At 44.5% G+C, this 12469-nt stretch overlaps 1 protein-coding gene across 2 annotated transcripts in view; it reads right to left on the bottom strand.

Annotated features, from left to right (window-relative positions):
• Positions 1–12469, bottom strand: part of plxnb3 (plexin B3) — an 86084-nt gene that overhangs the window by 7083 nt on the left and 66532 nt on the right. For both annotated transcript variants that reach the window (XM_030733028.1, XM_030733029.1), the window contains 22 exons: positions 11879–12007; positions 11629–11729; positions 11234–11366; positions 10199–10358; positions 9786–9894; positions 9583–9691; positions 9380–9496; positions 8295–8408; positions 8103–8193; positions 7077–7246; positions 6795–6946; positions 3338–3443; positions 3097–3233; positions 2831–3007; positions 2585–2750; positions 2349–2480; positions 1775–1879; positions 1520–1681; positions 1153–1304; positions 910–1010; positions 469–686; positions 195–373 (listed from right to left, as the gene is read on the bottom strand). In XM_030733028.1, the coding sequence (XP_030588888.1) occupies positions 195–373; positions 469–686; positions 910–1010; positions 1153–1304; positions 1520–1681; positions 1775–1879; positions 2349–2480; positions 2585–2750; positions 2831–3007; positions 3097–3233; positions 3338–3443; positions 6795–6946; positions 7077–7246; positions 8103–8193; positions 8295–8408; positions 9380–9496; positions 9583–9691; positions 9786–9894; positions 10199–10358; positions 11234–11366; positions 11629–11729; positions 11879–12007 (3020 nt within the window). The remainder of the gene's footprint in view (positions 1–194; positions 374–468; positions 687–909; positions 1011–1152; positions 1305–1519; positions 1682–1774; positions 1880–2348; positions 2481–2584; positions 2751–2830; positions 3008–3096; positions 3234–3337; positions 3444–6794; positions 6947–7076; positions 7247–8102; positions 8194–8294; positions 8409–9379; positions 9497–9582; positions 9692–9785; positions 9895–10198; positions 10359–11233; positions 11367–11628; positions 11730–11878; positions 12008–12469) is intronic.

Genomic DNA, 12469 nt, shown 5'->3' with positions numbered 1-12469 from the left:
TTGCTTCTAGAAAGGCTTTGCCTAAATGCGATTAAAAAATATTTTGGGTTCTTTTTAAGGATCTGCAGCAAATTTCAGACATCTTCATGTAGAATTCTGAAATCTGATGATCTTCAGTTTAGAAAGAATTTTAAAACCTGAAACTACCTGTTGAGTTGCTATATTGTGTCTGAAGTTGCGTTTGTTTTACGTACCGGCGCAGCATGAGTTTGGGGTTTTTGGCGACATACTGCTGCACCAGGTCCTGCAGCAGACTCTTCATGACCTCCGTGAAGTACTCCAGTTTGTCGTGAAGAGCCATCGTGAGCAGGCTGGCCACGTAGCCCCGGTCTCGCTGGGAGAAACCCTGCTGGGCCTCCAAAGTGTGGATGAACTAAGACACACAGAGGGACATAGAGTAAATATCACCCGTGAGTCCCGGGCCACCTAATCTTAGACATCATGACCCTTCCCACCACCAGCACTCACCCTGGTGAGGAAGAGTCTGTTGTTGAGCAGGTTGTTGAGCTGCTGCAGGCCCTGCTCCACCGTCTGCCTCCTGGAGTCAGGCAGATCTAGCTGGCGGCTCAGTGGCGCAGTCTGCTGGCCAGGAAAGAAAACTCTCTCTGCGTATGTCCTGTAGTCCAGCAGGGGGACTCCTGGTCCTCCCACATCACTGCTCAGATCCATCATCTCTGTCATCAGGTCTAAAGAACAAGAGGTAGAAGAAGACCAAATGACTGCAGATTGCAAAGATTTAAAGAGTTTAAATGGATTCAAACAACCACAGACAGCTCATTAAATCTTTAAGCTTTAACATCTTTGTTTAGCTCTAGCATTAGGAAATTCAGATGAAGTCCAAGGAAATATCTACAGCTACCATCTGAATGAGGAAGGTTTGGTGCACTTATTTGAGATGTGTTTGCATACCAGTGAACTCTTTGCGGCACTGATCTCCCACATTGATCTCCAGAGTTTCCAACTGCAGCAAAACCTTTTTATAATCTCGGAGAGCCTGTTTACTCTTCCTCCTGCACAGAGCAAACACAAAAAAACCCAACAAGATTTTACAGTTATTAAAATATCTGCAGTCACTTTTTTCTCCCTTATCACAACAGCAGAGAAAAAAATCAACTAAAACACTCTCGGTTTCAGAGACAGATGCGTACTTACCTGTACATGAGGATGATCACCAACACTGAGAGGATGATAACAGCTGCTCCCGCCCCCAAACCAATCTGAGCAGCCAATGGGACGGGAGACAGCAGAGAGTCACTGTCATACTGAACCAATCCCAGGTCCACTTTCAGGTTTCCCATAAAAACCTGAAAGACAGACATGCAGACAGAGGGGGAATATCGAGTAAACTACTGGACTTTCATTAGCTCCGTGCCCCCAAACAAATGGGATCACTGGGTGGAAAGTCAGAGCCAGAAAGTTCCTGAAAAGAGTCTCAGCCTCGGATATGAATCCTGGTCGAAGTCTGTTTGGATTTAAAGAAGCTCAAAAAACACAGTTCACCACCAGCAATGAAGATTACCTTGAGGCTAGGAAGTTCACTGCTGTCATCCACACTCAGAGGTTGGACCTCTGGAGGTTCACAGTACAGGTGAGTATTGTCCAGAGTTTTCACCTCACACTCCTGATCTCCAAGCCGAGCCTTCACTTCCTGTCTGGACATGGCTCTGGTCAGGTCCTGACCCTGACGGACCAGAAGAAACAGAGAGAGAGAGAAAGAGGACATTAAATTTTCTCCTTCACGTGGCTCAGGCTTCATGTACGACAGTTACTGTACCTCCACAGCGATCACTCCTCCGGGTTTGAAACGGAACGGAATATCTGGATTTTCTCGATTGATAGGAAACAAAAGCGGGTTCGGATAATACGTGAAGCTTTTACCCTGGGAGACAGACAGGTAGAGAGTCAGAACAGTTTTTGCATCAAGCATTAAAAGTGGAAAATTCTTCAGTTAAGCCTCATTCAGACTGGATTTCTGTCTATCAGGGAAAATGGAAGGTTTTAAGCATGTGTGGCTCATTTTTCAGCCTCGGCAATAATTCCAGTTGAAATCAGCTTATTTTTTATCTCCTTTTATTTAAAACCCTTTCAGTCACTTCCTTTTATTTTAAGTAAATTGCTATTTAAATCCCTTTAGAACCTCATCCTTTATTTTTAATCATCCTCATTCTTTTTTATCCTTTTATTTTTGACTACAGTGTGAAAATTAAGGGAGTAGAAAATGTTTGCGCTGCTCTGCAGGATGGGAACATGCTACAGACGAGCGTTTTTAGGGAAGCAACATGAAAACATTAAAAAATAGACTGAAATGGGGCGTCGGTTTGGTTCAGTGGGCGAGTAGGTGACCATACCTTGATGCTCTCATAGTGGACTCTAACGTTATCAAGCTGAAACCAGACGCCTTTAACTTTGACCTCTGGGGTCACTCTGGGGGTCGGACAAGTCATCTGAGAAGACGACAGGACGGAACAGCGCTCTGGTATCTGTGTGGTAGACAGGTGGAGAGACAGGTAGGGAAGTAAAACAAGAGTGAGACACATGCTCATGCCTAACTCAGACTTGTCTCTGATTGGTCGGTTTGGCCCACCGTTGTCATGGTGCTGTTAAAGACCAGCTGCTGCTTGGCGGTGAGAAGAGCCAGTCGTTTTTTCCGTTTCACCCTCTGGACCTCTAGAGGCTCCACCCACACAGATATGATTGGCTGCTGCACGACATCCAGGTTCCTGCCCTCCACCATTATGACACGCCCGCCCCTGAAGGTTGGAATTCAATAAATATTAGTGGGTGTGGTCATAAGATGATAGAGCACTGGTGCACTGTGATTGGCGCTTACTCGTAGAAGCTCTCAGCGGGCGTGGCGTCGGTGATGACGGGGTCGTCAAGGTAACGGAAGGTAACGTTTGGAATGATTCGCTCAGCTTTGCCAAAAAGAACCCGGACTGGGACTCCACCAGTCCGATTACTGGAACCAGTCTGACAAACCAACTGGGTGTCGCTCACCTCTTCCACACTGAGAAGGCACAGCAGACAAGGAGACAGAAAGTAAGGCATGTAGCAGTATTAGTACCGCAGTAACAGAAGCAGTGGTGTTGTACTCACATGTAGCAGGGCTGGGTGCCCAGGAAGGCTCTCAGGTCAGACGCCTGACCGGTCAGCAGCTGTCGTCCTTTGATGGTCAGTCTGGTTCCTCCAGAGACGGGACCTTTATTAGGAACGAGATCCTCGAGCCGAGGATCCTGAACACACGGCAGATAAGATCTGAAAACATCCGTCCACTCCAAACGCCTTTATCACGGTGAACAGACGCTACACGTTACAACGCCGGGCCACTCGGTCTTACCTGATAGGTGAACATCTTTATTGACCTCCCGGGTGGAGTTGTTCCCACGGTAACCAAGACAGGCCCCGTTTTTTGCTTCCCACTAGGCTGCAGCTCACACACAACCCTAATGCACACACACACAAACACACACAGCAGTGATAACTCGAGCTCATGTGTTTGCTGTAGTCTGCTGGGGATTCATAAAACGTGTGATGCTCCAGTCTTTATGCAGCAGAGGAGGAGGACTGCGGTGGCTTGCTGACTATGACAGAAGATTCCTATTGGTAGAACAACGCTAGAAAAGAGGAACTGTTTCTTGGTTGACCCTGCGAGGTCTCGACTAGGAATAGAAGAAGTCAAACCAGGAAACAAAGCGATCGTCCTCAGAACGTCTCTTTGCTACTGTATTGATATGTCCTTGAAATGCATGTAGAGACCAGTGCAGCAGCACACGTGACTCCACAACAAGCAAAAGAAAACAAAAAAAGACACAATTTTGGCAAGTGTTGCCATTCACAAGGACGACAACGGCGAGACTGCAGTGCCTGTTGGACTCAGGTCCCTGATGAAGGCTTGTAAATATAATCGTGCCATGAGGATAAAGAGGCTCAGAGTTTTTGCCCTTTGAGTCTATATTTTATATTTTTTTAATTGTTGGTTTGTTTAACATTCATTTTGTTTCATGTGTTTTCCTTTTAGTGTATTTAGTTTGTTCCTCCTCACAGTCTTAGAGTTATTCTTCCCTCATGTCAAGCCCTTTGAATACATCTTCCCCGTTTAGTTTTCACTCTTTCCGTTTTCTTTTGGGAGTTTGTGTTTCTTGTGCATTGCCTTGAGTTTTCCTTCCTGTGTCTCGTCTGTTGTGATTCTGTTCACTTGAGTATCGTCCTCCCCAGCTGTCTCCACTTCCCTGAGTCACCCTCCTGTGTAGATATTATCTCGGGCCTCCCTTCGTCCCGTGTCAGAGCATTTGCCTGTGTTCCTGCCTATGTTCCTGTTTTTGTCCCTGTGCCTTCCCAGTGTTCCCTAGCTCCAGTGTGTTTTTAGGTTTCAGTAGTTTATATTTTTCGGTTCCCAGTTGTGTTCTTTGCTTCATGTTCTATGTACAGTACCTGCTATCAGCCCAGAATAAACTGTCATCTCAGTTTGCCTTCTGCGTGTCTGCACTTGGGTCTTCACTCCCTGCACTCCACCTTATGACCTGGAAGTGTCGGTGTGGCAGTCATAATATGATGTGGTCAAACTCTTTAAACCCTAAGGAAAGGTGCTTTGGTGTTTTCTCTCTTTTAAACCTTAGCAGAGGCTGCAGAGGAGCATCCTTTATGAAGGTAAAGGAGCTAATGATAGCCTACAGTGTCCTCTTAGACTATTAATGAAAGCAAAGAGCAACATAGCTTAGAAAATGATGGAGAGCATCATGGAAATTACAGCTGTCTTCCATCTTATGCAACAACTTTAATATGTGCATATCCTTTGAACTTTCAACACCATCCCTTTATTAAGATCTGCTTGTTATCTGTAACGTAGATTGTGAAGCATAATAAGCTATATTAAAATGATCAAAGTGAAGCAAGGGTTACAGTGTTACACTGGCAATGTTCTCATTTTGGGTATTTTGGGATTAGCATCAATTAATTCTATTTCAGAGATGCTGAAAGGCTTAATACGGGTAGGAGTTGTTAGATTGAGCCTCATTTCTTAATACAACCATTTTATTTCACCATCGCCCATGTTTATAAAACGTCCATAAAACAAGCATGGTAAGAACACAGACGGAAACGTGTCCAAAATGTGGTTTCTGAAGTCCATCTGCAAAAAATGTAGTTTCAACATTGCAGAACGATGTCAACGACATTCACCGTCACAGGCTGGATTCCAAAAGCACTGCAGTTCTCTTTAATAACTCCTAAACGGTCCTTTTTTCCATCAAGGTCAAAGACACGATTAGGAAAAGACACAGGAGGTCATTTTTTTTGACTCTTCAACCACAACCCAGCTCTTTTTTTTTTTCTTCCCAACCATGAAGAGGCTTTAAGATGTTTGTCTTTACTTTGTAACATCAAGCTGAAGTTGAGACAACAATACAAAAGTAAACTGAAAAGTTTGAAACTTTGGAGCAGGTCCCAAAGTTCCTAAAGATGAGAAATCCCTGAGGCTGAGTTGGTGAAAATATTCTAAAATTAAACAAAAGGCATGTGGAAGATTTCAATAAGAGGCTAAATCTAAATGGAGATTTTCCTCCTGAGGGAGCGAGTTCAAATAGAATCAGTTCTAAAGAAAAAAGGTTTTGCTCCATAAAAGCTTGTGTTGGAATTTTTCTCTCTGAGTGAGCATCAGATAGTCTCCCGTTAAAGGTTCTCCCTGATCTAAATCGAGGCTCTGAGGATCGGAGGCGTTATGAGCTGTACAGGTTGTAGAGCTCCTTGGGGCAATAAAGAAAAGTGACTCAACAGTTTAACAGAGAGCAGGAACAGGCTTCTGGTGCCATATAATAAGAATATTTGACTACTTTAAAGCTGCTGAAGGGAAGTGAGTGAGGACGTGTTAAAGCGGCGTCCTTGGAGGATTTCACTGGAGTCTAAGCTTTTCCTATTGCAAGGTGCATCACCAGTTTAATATCAGACCAAATGTGAGATATGGGCACAGTCGAGCACTGAAGTACATTATTGATTTAACATTATGATGTTACAAAGTTGACCTTTTATACCTTGGATATAATACACCATCATGTCCCGTGTCAGAAGTCAGTCCACAACCATTTGATCGCACCCACAGACAGTATAAAAGATCGATGCAGCCTCCAAGCCTGAAAAACTGGGCCAGTGTGGAAGTGTTTTAAACCTGCGAGGTTTCTAGTGGCCAGCAGGGGGCGACTTGTCTGCTGCCAAAAGGCTCTAGATAGTGTTGACGTCTATGTGAATTCAGTCAACACTTTCCTGATGATTTTGTGGGCTCACTCGCTAGTTTCAGGTAATACTGAGTAAAACATCAGGTAAATTTTTTTAAATCATCATCATTGCTAGGGTCAGAAAGAAGGACTATCCAGGGTATGCTGACTGGATAATGACTTGTGAGTTGTTAGCCAATGAGCCTGTGGAGTTCTTCAAGATGGCGAAGGCTTCTTTAAATCAGATCACTGGATGATGTCAGGGTTGCTGCGTCAGTCTTTTACACTGTCTATGATTACTCCACATATTTGAACAGAGCTTTTTGGAGTGTTTTTTTACTCTGGAGTGCTTCACGTTTGACAAGAATTCTAGTGGAGGGAAAATTTCTGGATTATCACTACTGAGATATCAAGAATCCCAAAACATGGATACGTTGTAGTGCTGGACACCAGCTGGTGACTGGCAGGTTTATTAGAAAGGGAGCGCTTGTCATATCTCCCCTGTAACAGATTCATTTATGTGCTGAGTGGCTGCATGACTGCAAACACCATCATTAGATTTATAAAACAGATTTGAATGAGTGTTACCTGGTGGAGATCTTGTAACCTTCAGCCTGAGGCAGACACTGAATACCTGCCACAGTAACTCCGCCCACCACATCCTGGTACCTCATGCCCAGGTTCGACCCCGTGATCGTCACCAGGATGCCGCCCTCCAGAGGACCAGAGGCAGGTTCCACCTGCAGAGAGACAGGTGGAAATATCCTCCATGTTCATGTAGGCAGGGCTTCAAAATAACTTCCTGGACTGGATCCAAGATGGCGCCGAGTTGCGAGATTTCCTTAAAAAACAGATTTTGCTTCGACCCACCTTTGTGATCTGAGGAGGCGGGCAGGTGTCTGCAGGTTCACTGGAGCACGTTTGGTTGTACACGCAGCTCGGGGCTGGACTTCCAGGACACCACACACAGCCGTACTCCTTAGGCACCGCCCTGCACTGTGAGCAATCCGATTGGCCAGCTGAGCAGTCATACAGCTGAACTGTACATTGAAAGGAGACAAAATACCATTAAAGCTATAACATAGCATCAAAAATTTAAATAGAGTCAAATAAATAAATAAAAGGTGAAGGCTGACACTTTAGTTTATTATACCTGCTCTTTTTACATAACTTATTCTAATAAGCAACGGTTCCGCTACAGTTTCACCAAACAAAACCAAAATACAAAAAAAAGTTCCAAACATTTAACACTGACCATATCTGAGTTTTAAATGTTTCAACTGAAGTTATTAAAGTACTTTAAGATTTAAAACCATTCATTTTCTAATACATTAGATTATGAAACAACCATGAAATTGATGTCCTTTCATCCTTCCTGCTGAACATTCATTTCTTGCCAATATTCCACACATGGCTTCAATAACTGCAGCGTGTCTGTTGTATTAGGTTGGAGCTTTTCCTCTACCTGCTTCCTTTTCGTCTGGTTTGTTTTTCCTTTTATCCACCTCATCTGTAATGCCAAACTACTGAACCGGATTCAGGGGACACAACATTCCCCACCCGAGTAACTGCAGCCTGAGCCTCTTAGGACAGCTTTCCCACCTTCTCCATGATACACCTCAAGACAAACCTTTGACCTTATATAGAGAATTGGGAATATTCTGATTGGAAATAACAGGAAAACACCTGCTGGAATGATTGTGATTCACTAACATACTCATGGTATAAACATGTCATGAATCCAACTGTAATTTTGTGTGCACTTATTTAATTTTCTAACTAATTATTAGTGAATGAGGCCCAGTGTCCTCAGTGTACACTGCACACACACACACACACACACACACACACACACACACACACACACACACACACACACAGAGATAAGGATCTTACGTCGGAGTCCAGGTGAGGCATCAATGCGTCTTTCCCCTCTCCGCAGGTAGACCGGAGCTGAATACTGAAGGTGACTGACTGGATACTGAAACTACAGACAGTGAGACAGGAGGACAGACAGAATTTTTAACATCAGCTATATGGTTACTGCCACTGACTGGAAGTGTGTGTGTGTGCGTGTGTGTGTGTTACCGGATGTTGCCTGCAGGTGAAAGTGTGCGTGTTGTCATGCGTTTTCTCCACAGAAGCTGTCAGATTAATCTGGGATCCTTCGATCTCAACAACACACACATATGGAGCTTCATCCTGCAGAGAGAACACACACACACACACACACACACATTCAGCTGCTTGTTTTTAGTGATTCAGGTCCAAAGAAACAGATCAACAGCTACTGCGAAAGCAGTTCAACATATTCAGGATCTTATCTGGTTACATTTTCTCTAAGTGGCCGATCTCACTCATCAACTTGAAAACTTTGAAACGTGGTTAAAAAAATAAATAAATTATCAGCAGCACTGTCCCATCAGTAAGACATGAGAAGAATGCTCTATAATTATCAGGGCCTGAACCAGTTTAAAATTATTTACAGGAAAAAGTAAGGAATAAAATTGCTCCAACATTTTTTACTGGTGCTCATCAAGGAAAAACAAGTATTTTAAACGGTCTCTAAACACTGCAGACCCTCTCATTATCTGCATGCAGAGGTCCACGGGATTTTCCAAACTTGCTTCGTGACTTAACATAGAAGTATGTTTATATAAGGAAGAAATGTATTTATGTTCCCATCCAGCAGCAACAATCTGATTATTAGCTCAGACACTGAAAAAGTACAAATACATTTATGATTGCCTCCGCTGCCTCGAACCCACTGCTATAAACTAACGAGCAGATACAGGTACAGTACAGGTTTCCATCCTGTGAAACCAGAAGATCTGATGCTCTCCTGGAAAACGTCCGCCTGCAGCTGCTGCAGACACAGATGTGGAGGAAGAATGAGGAGCCAAGGCTTCCTGAAATGAATAGAGGCTCCTAAATAGTTAAGTTTGTCCAGCATCAGACGGAAAACTCATCTGTTTATGCACACACCACACTCAGGAGAACGCTGTAGCAGTGCAACTGAGTGCAGTCACCAGGCTCCAATAAACAAAAGCACTAATTTGGTTCTTCGAAGTGTCACTAACAGCATGACACTAAAGGGTTAATGAGATCATTAGATTAGAGTCATTCCATTTAGATCCCATCAGACTGAAATAAGGTCAGAGACTCAGACTTACAGTGTAGACATCCAGGTTTCGTCCCTGCAGTACCACGGTGGTGCTCAGGCCCATGGGAACTAAAGCAGAGCTCTGGAGAGCATAGACTAGGGGGCAGGAAGTGGGACCGGGAGAGTCCTGGAGACAGAGAGGAGGCAGGGTTAGGCACAGGCTGACAGACAAAATGATGCAGAGACAGACAGGCAGGCAGCGGGCTGTCTTACTCTCTGGTTGAGGATGATGTGTTGGTTTGGACAGCTGTGGTTGTGAGTGCAGAGTTGATCCAGAGGACACCAGTTACAGCGCCACACACTGCTGACACATGCCAGACACCTGAAACACACACCATTGTCATCAGCATTGTCTTCTTCATCACTGATTTAGATTCAGATAAACAAGTTACTGTCTGGGTTCCTGCGCGGCTTACTGGGAGCTCTGGTTCAGCTGGCTTACGGCCGTGCAGTCGTAGAAGGTCATATTACCCGTTGTGACAGTCACGTGACCAAACATGAGTGACACGGCCACGATCATGTGATCTGCGGGTGAGAAGTGACAAAGTTACACAGCAGCACACCCAAAACATGACTGAATCCTGCAGAGATGTGCTACACTCGGACTTTATCGCTGTGGCTTGAACTTTGACCCTCTCGCTGTACGTTCAGATAATTGTGGGTCAGAGCGGGCGCAGAAGTCTGCGGCTGCATGTTATAAAATGCTTCACATGCAGTTAAACCTCCTGATTCTGAAACGCTGTGTTCTGGGACACACTAAATCTGTTTCTGGCACAGTAAGTAGGATGGTATTATGGGGGATTGGAACGCGCCCACAGTTTCTACTCACCGCTTCCTGTGGGCAGCGGTGGGAGGCTCTCCGGCGCAGGGGATTGACAGGTGATGCTGCTTCCCATGACAATGGCAGGCTGAGGCGGGAGGAGCCCGAAGATGCAGGACAGAGACTCTGCCTCCGTGAGGGCGGGAAGCTGGGTGACGGACAGCGTCACCTGTGAGACGAATGCAGAAACACGGTAACAGCTGTGTGACCTTAACAACAGTTTTTGTATCATTTTTTAAAAAAAAGTATTCACAGGAAGAAGCAGCCTGTGGCTTTTAGCTTCTAACTTCAGTGTGAAGATAAAATAATCAGATTCAGTGATCCTTCCATTGTTTTTACTTTCAAGACAGAAACACTGACTGACAGTGTTTCACAGCTGGAGGTCCTGGTATTGTTTTTTCTTTACTTATGTATATATTTTAGGTTTACAGACTAGAATAAAACCAATATGTGCTCAGTGTGGGTAACAGCAGAAACTGTCATATTTACTGCTAGCGTCACGCCTTCAGTGGGATGAATATGGTCACTTTTCTGAGTCTCTTTTTTTTTTAATTTACTTCACAACCACAAAAACCGTCAAAGCCCCCAAAGGTTCAAAACTATTGTCTGAATCGCTTCTACTCAGCCAACAATAACTCCTGTGTTTGCTCTGGTCCTTATAAACCCTATGAAGATCCTCAGTAAGGAAACAAATAGAGATGTTTCATTCATCCCGTCAGTACTGCAGCAGTAAACAGCTGCTGCAGATGTTCATCTGCTGCAGATGTTCATCTGCTGCTGCGAATCTGTCTGAAGGATTGGAACTGGCTGAACCTGCAGTGCCGCTGTAATAACGCTCAGCCAACGCAACCACACGACCGCTCCATGTTGAAACAGAATCAGAAATCTGAAGGCAGCGATCAGTCAACGAGAGAGCTTCTGAACCAGCACCTCAACCTGGACTGACACAGACGCCTGTCAGCAACAACTCAGGGCGTCATAACGCTGCCAGAGAGTCGCAAGGCAAATACAGAACAATATCAGGTCAAAGCAACAGCAGCCTACCTGTGTCTGCTCTTCTTTGCTGTGATTGGCTGGCTGCAGGCTCTGCACCGTCACGCACTGGCTGCTTGGCTCAAAGCTCCAGAGCCAGTGGTTGGGCTGCAGGTGGCGCTGGCACCGATGTTTCCGGGAACACCTTCGCAAGATACAAAGAAACATTCACAGATTAGTAACGAAGGCAACACGTAAACCAAACCGCATCAGCAGTACTTCTCGTGTCCACCAGAGGCTGCTGTGATCAAACCGAGTCTACTAGCATTTCTTTTTCTACTGTTGGTCAGGCTTTTACAGTGAAAGTTCTGTTCAGCAAGAAATTAACTTTAAAAAGTTTACAAAAAGAAATTAACAATTAAAATGTATTTTAAAAAGTTAAACAACAAACCGACAGATAGCCTTACCTGCCCTCCAGGACACACCAGCCACAGTACGGGTCTCGGACAGCGAGACAGGACTGACAGTCTGTCTGTCTCTCACAGGAGGACACAGGAACCTTCGACAGCTGAGAGAAAGACAGGAAACAGTTTGTTTTCACTTTTTTTTGGCTTAAATGGAGCTTCTGATTGGATATTAAGAACAAAAGCAGGAGAAGGAAAGCTGAAGAAAAGAAAGTGAGACGGGAACTGAAGAAAGAGGTCGGCTGTCTCTCACCCTGCTGTTGGTTAAAACATAGACATGCTCCTGGCTCTCATCCAACAGGAGGTCAGCGCTGACGGCACTGCCGCTGTCCACCAGCTCACTGCCATACAGATGACCTGACTGATTGGAGATCACCAACACCTGAAAAACAGCAACACAGGTGAGTCTGCAGATTCTAAAACTATTTAATTGGTTTGGTTCCTTTCCTCTTCTCCTTCCTTCTGTCTCTCATACCAAAGATGGCTGACTCCATCCCAGTTTCACTAATCGTCTGATATACCCACACCCTGAGATGTTCTGCAACTGCACTAACGCCACAAAAACACACACACACACACATCTCAGTGTATTGTGCATTGTTTATTTGCTTTCAGCACAACAAAAGAATGCATTTTTCTCTACTACACAGCATTTGTCACTGAATGAGTTTCCTACTAGAGCGATGAGAAGGGCTCCTTTCATGTGGACTCCTGCTGTGCCGGCTGTGTGAAGTATTTTCAAAGAGTTAACTCAAGATGGAGAAACTCGTGTCAGCAAATATAAAATATCTAGGAGCTGAAATGTTGTGACAAGTAAAAATGATGATCATCAACATTTAATTTC

Source organism: Archocentrus centrarchus, chromosome 7, assembly GCF_007364275.1.
Source record: "Archocentrus centrarchus isolate MPI-CPG fArcCen1 chromosome 7, fArcCen1, whole genome shotgun sequence".
Taxonomy (NCBI): Eukaryota; Metazoa; Chordata; class Actinopteri; order Cichliformes; family Cichlidae; genus Archocentrus; species Archocentrus centrarchus.
This window is presented reverse-complemented; position numbering and strand designations above follow the sequence as displayed.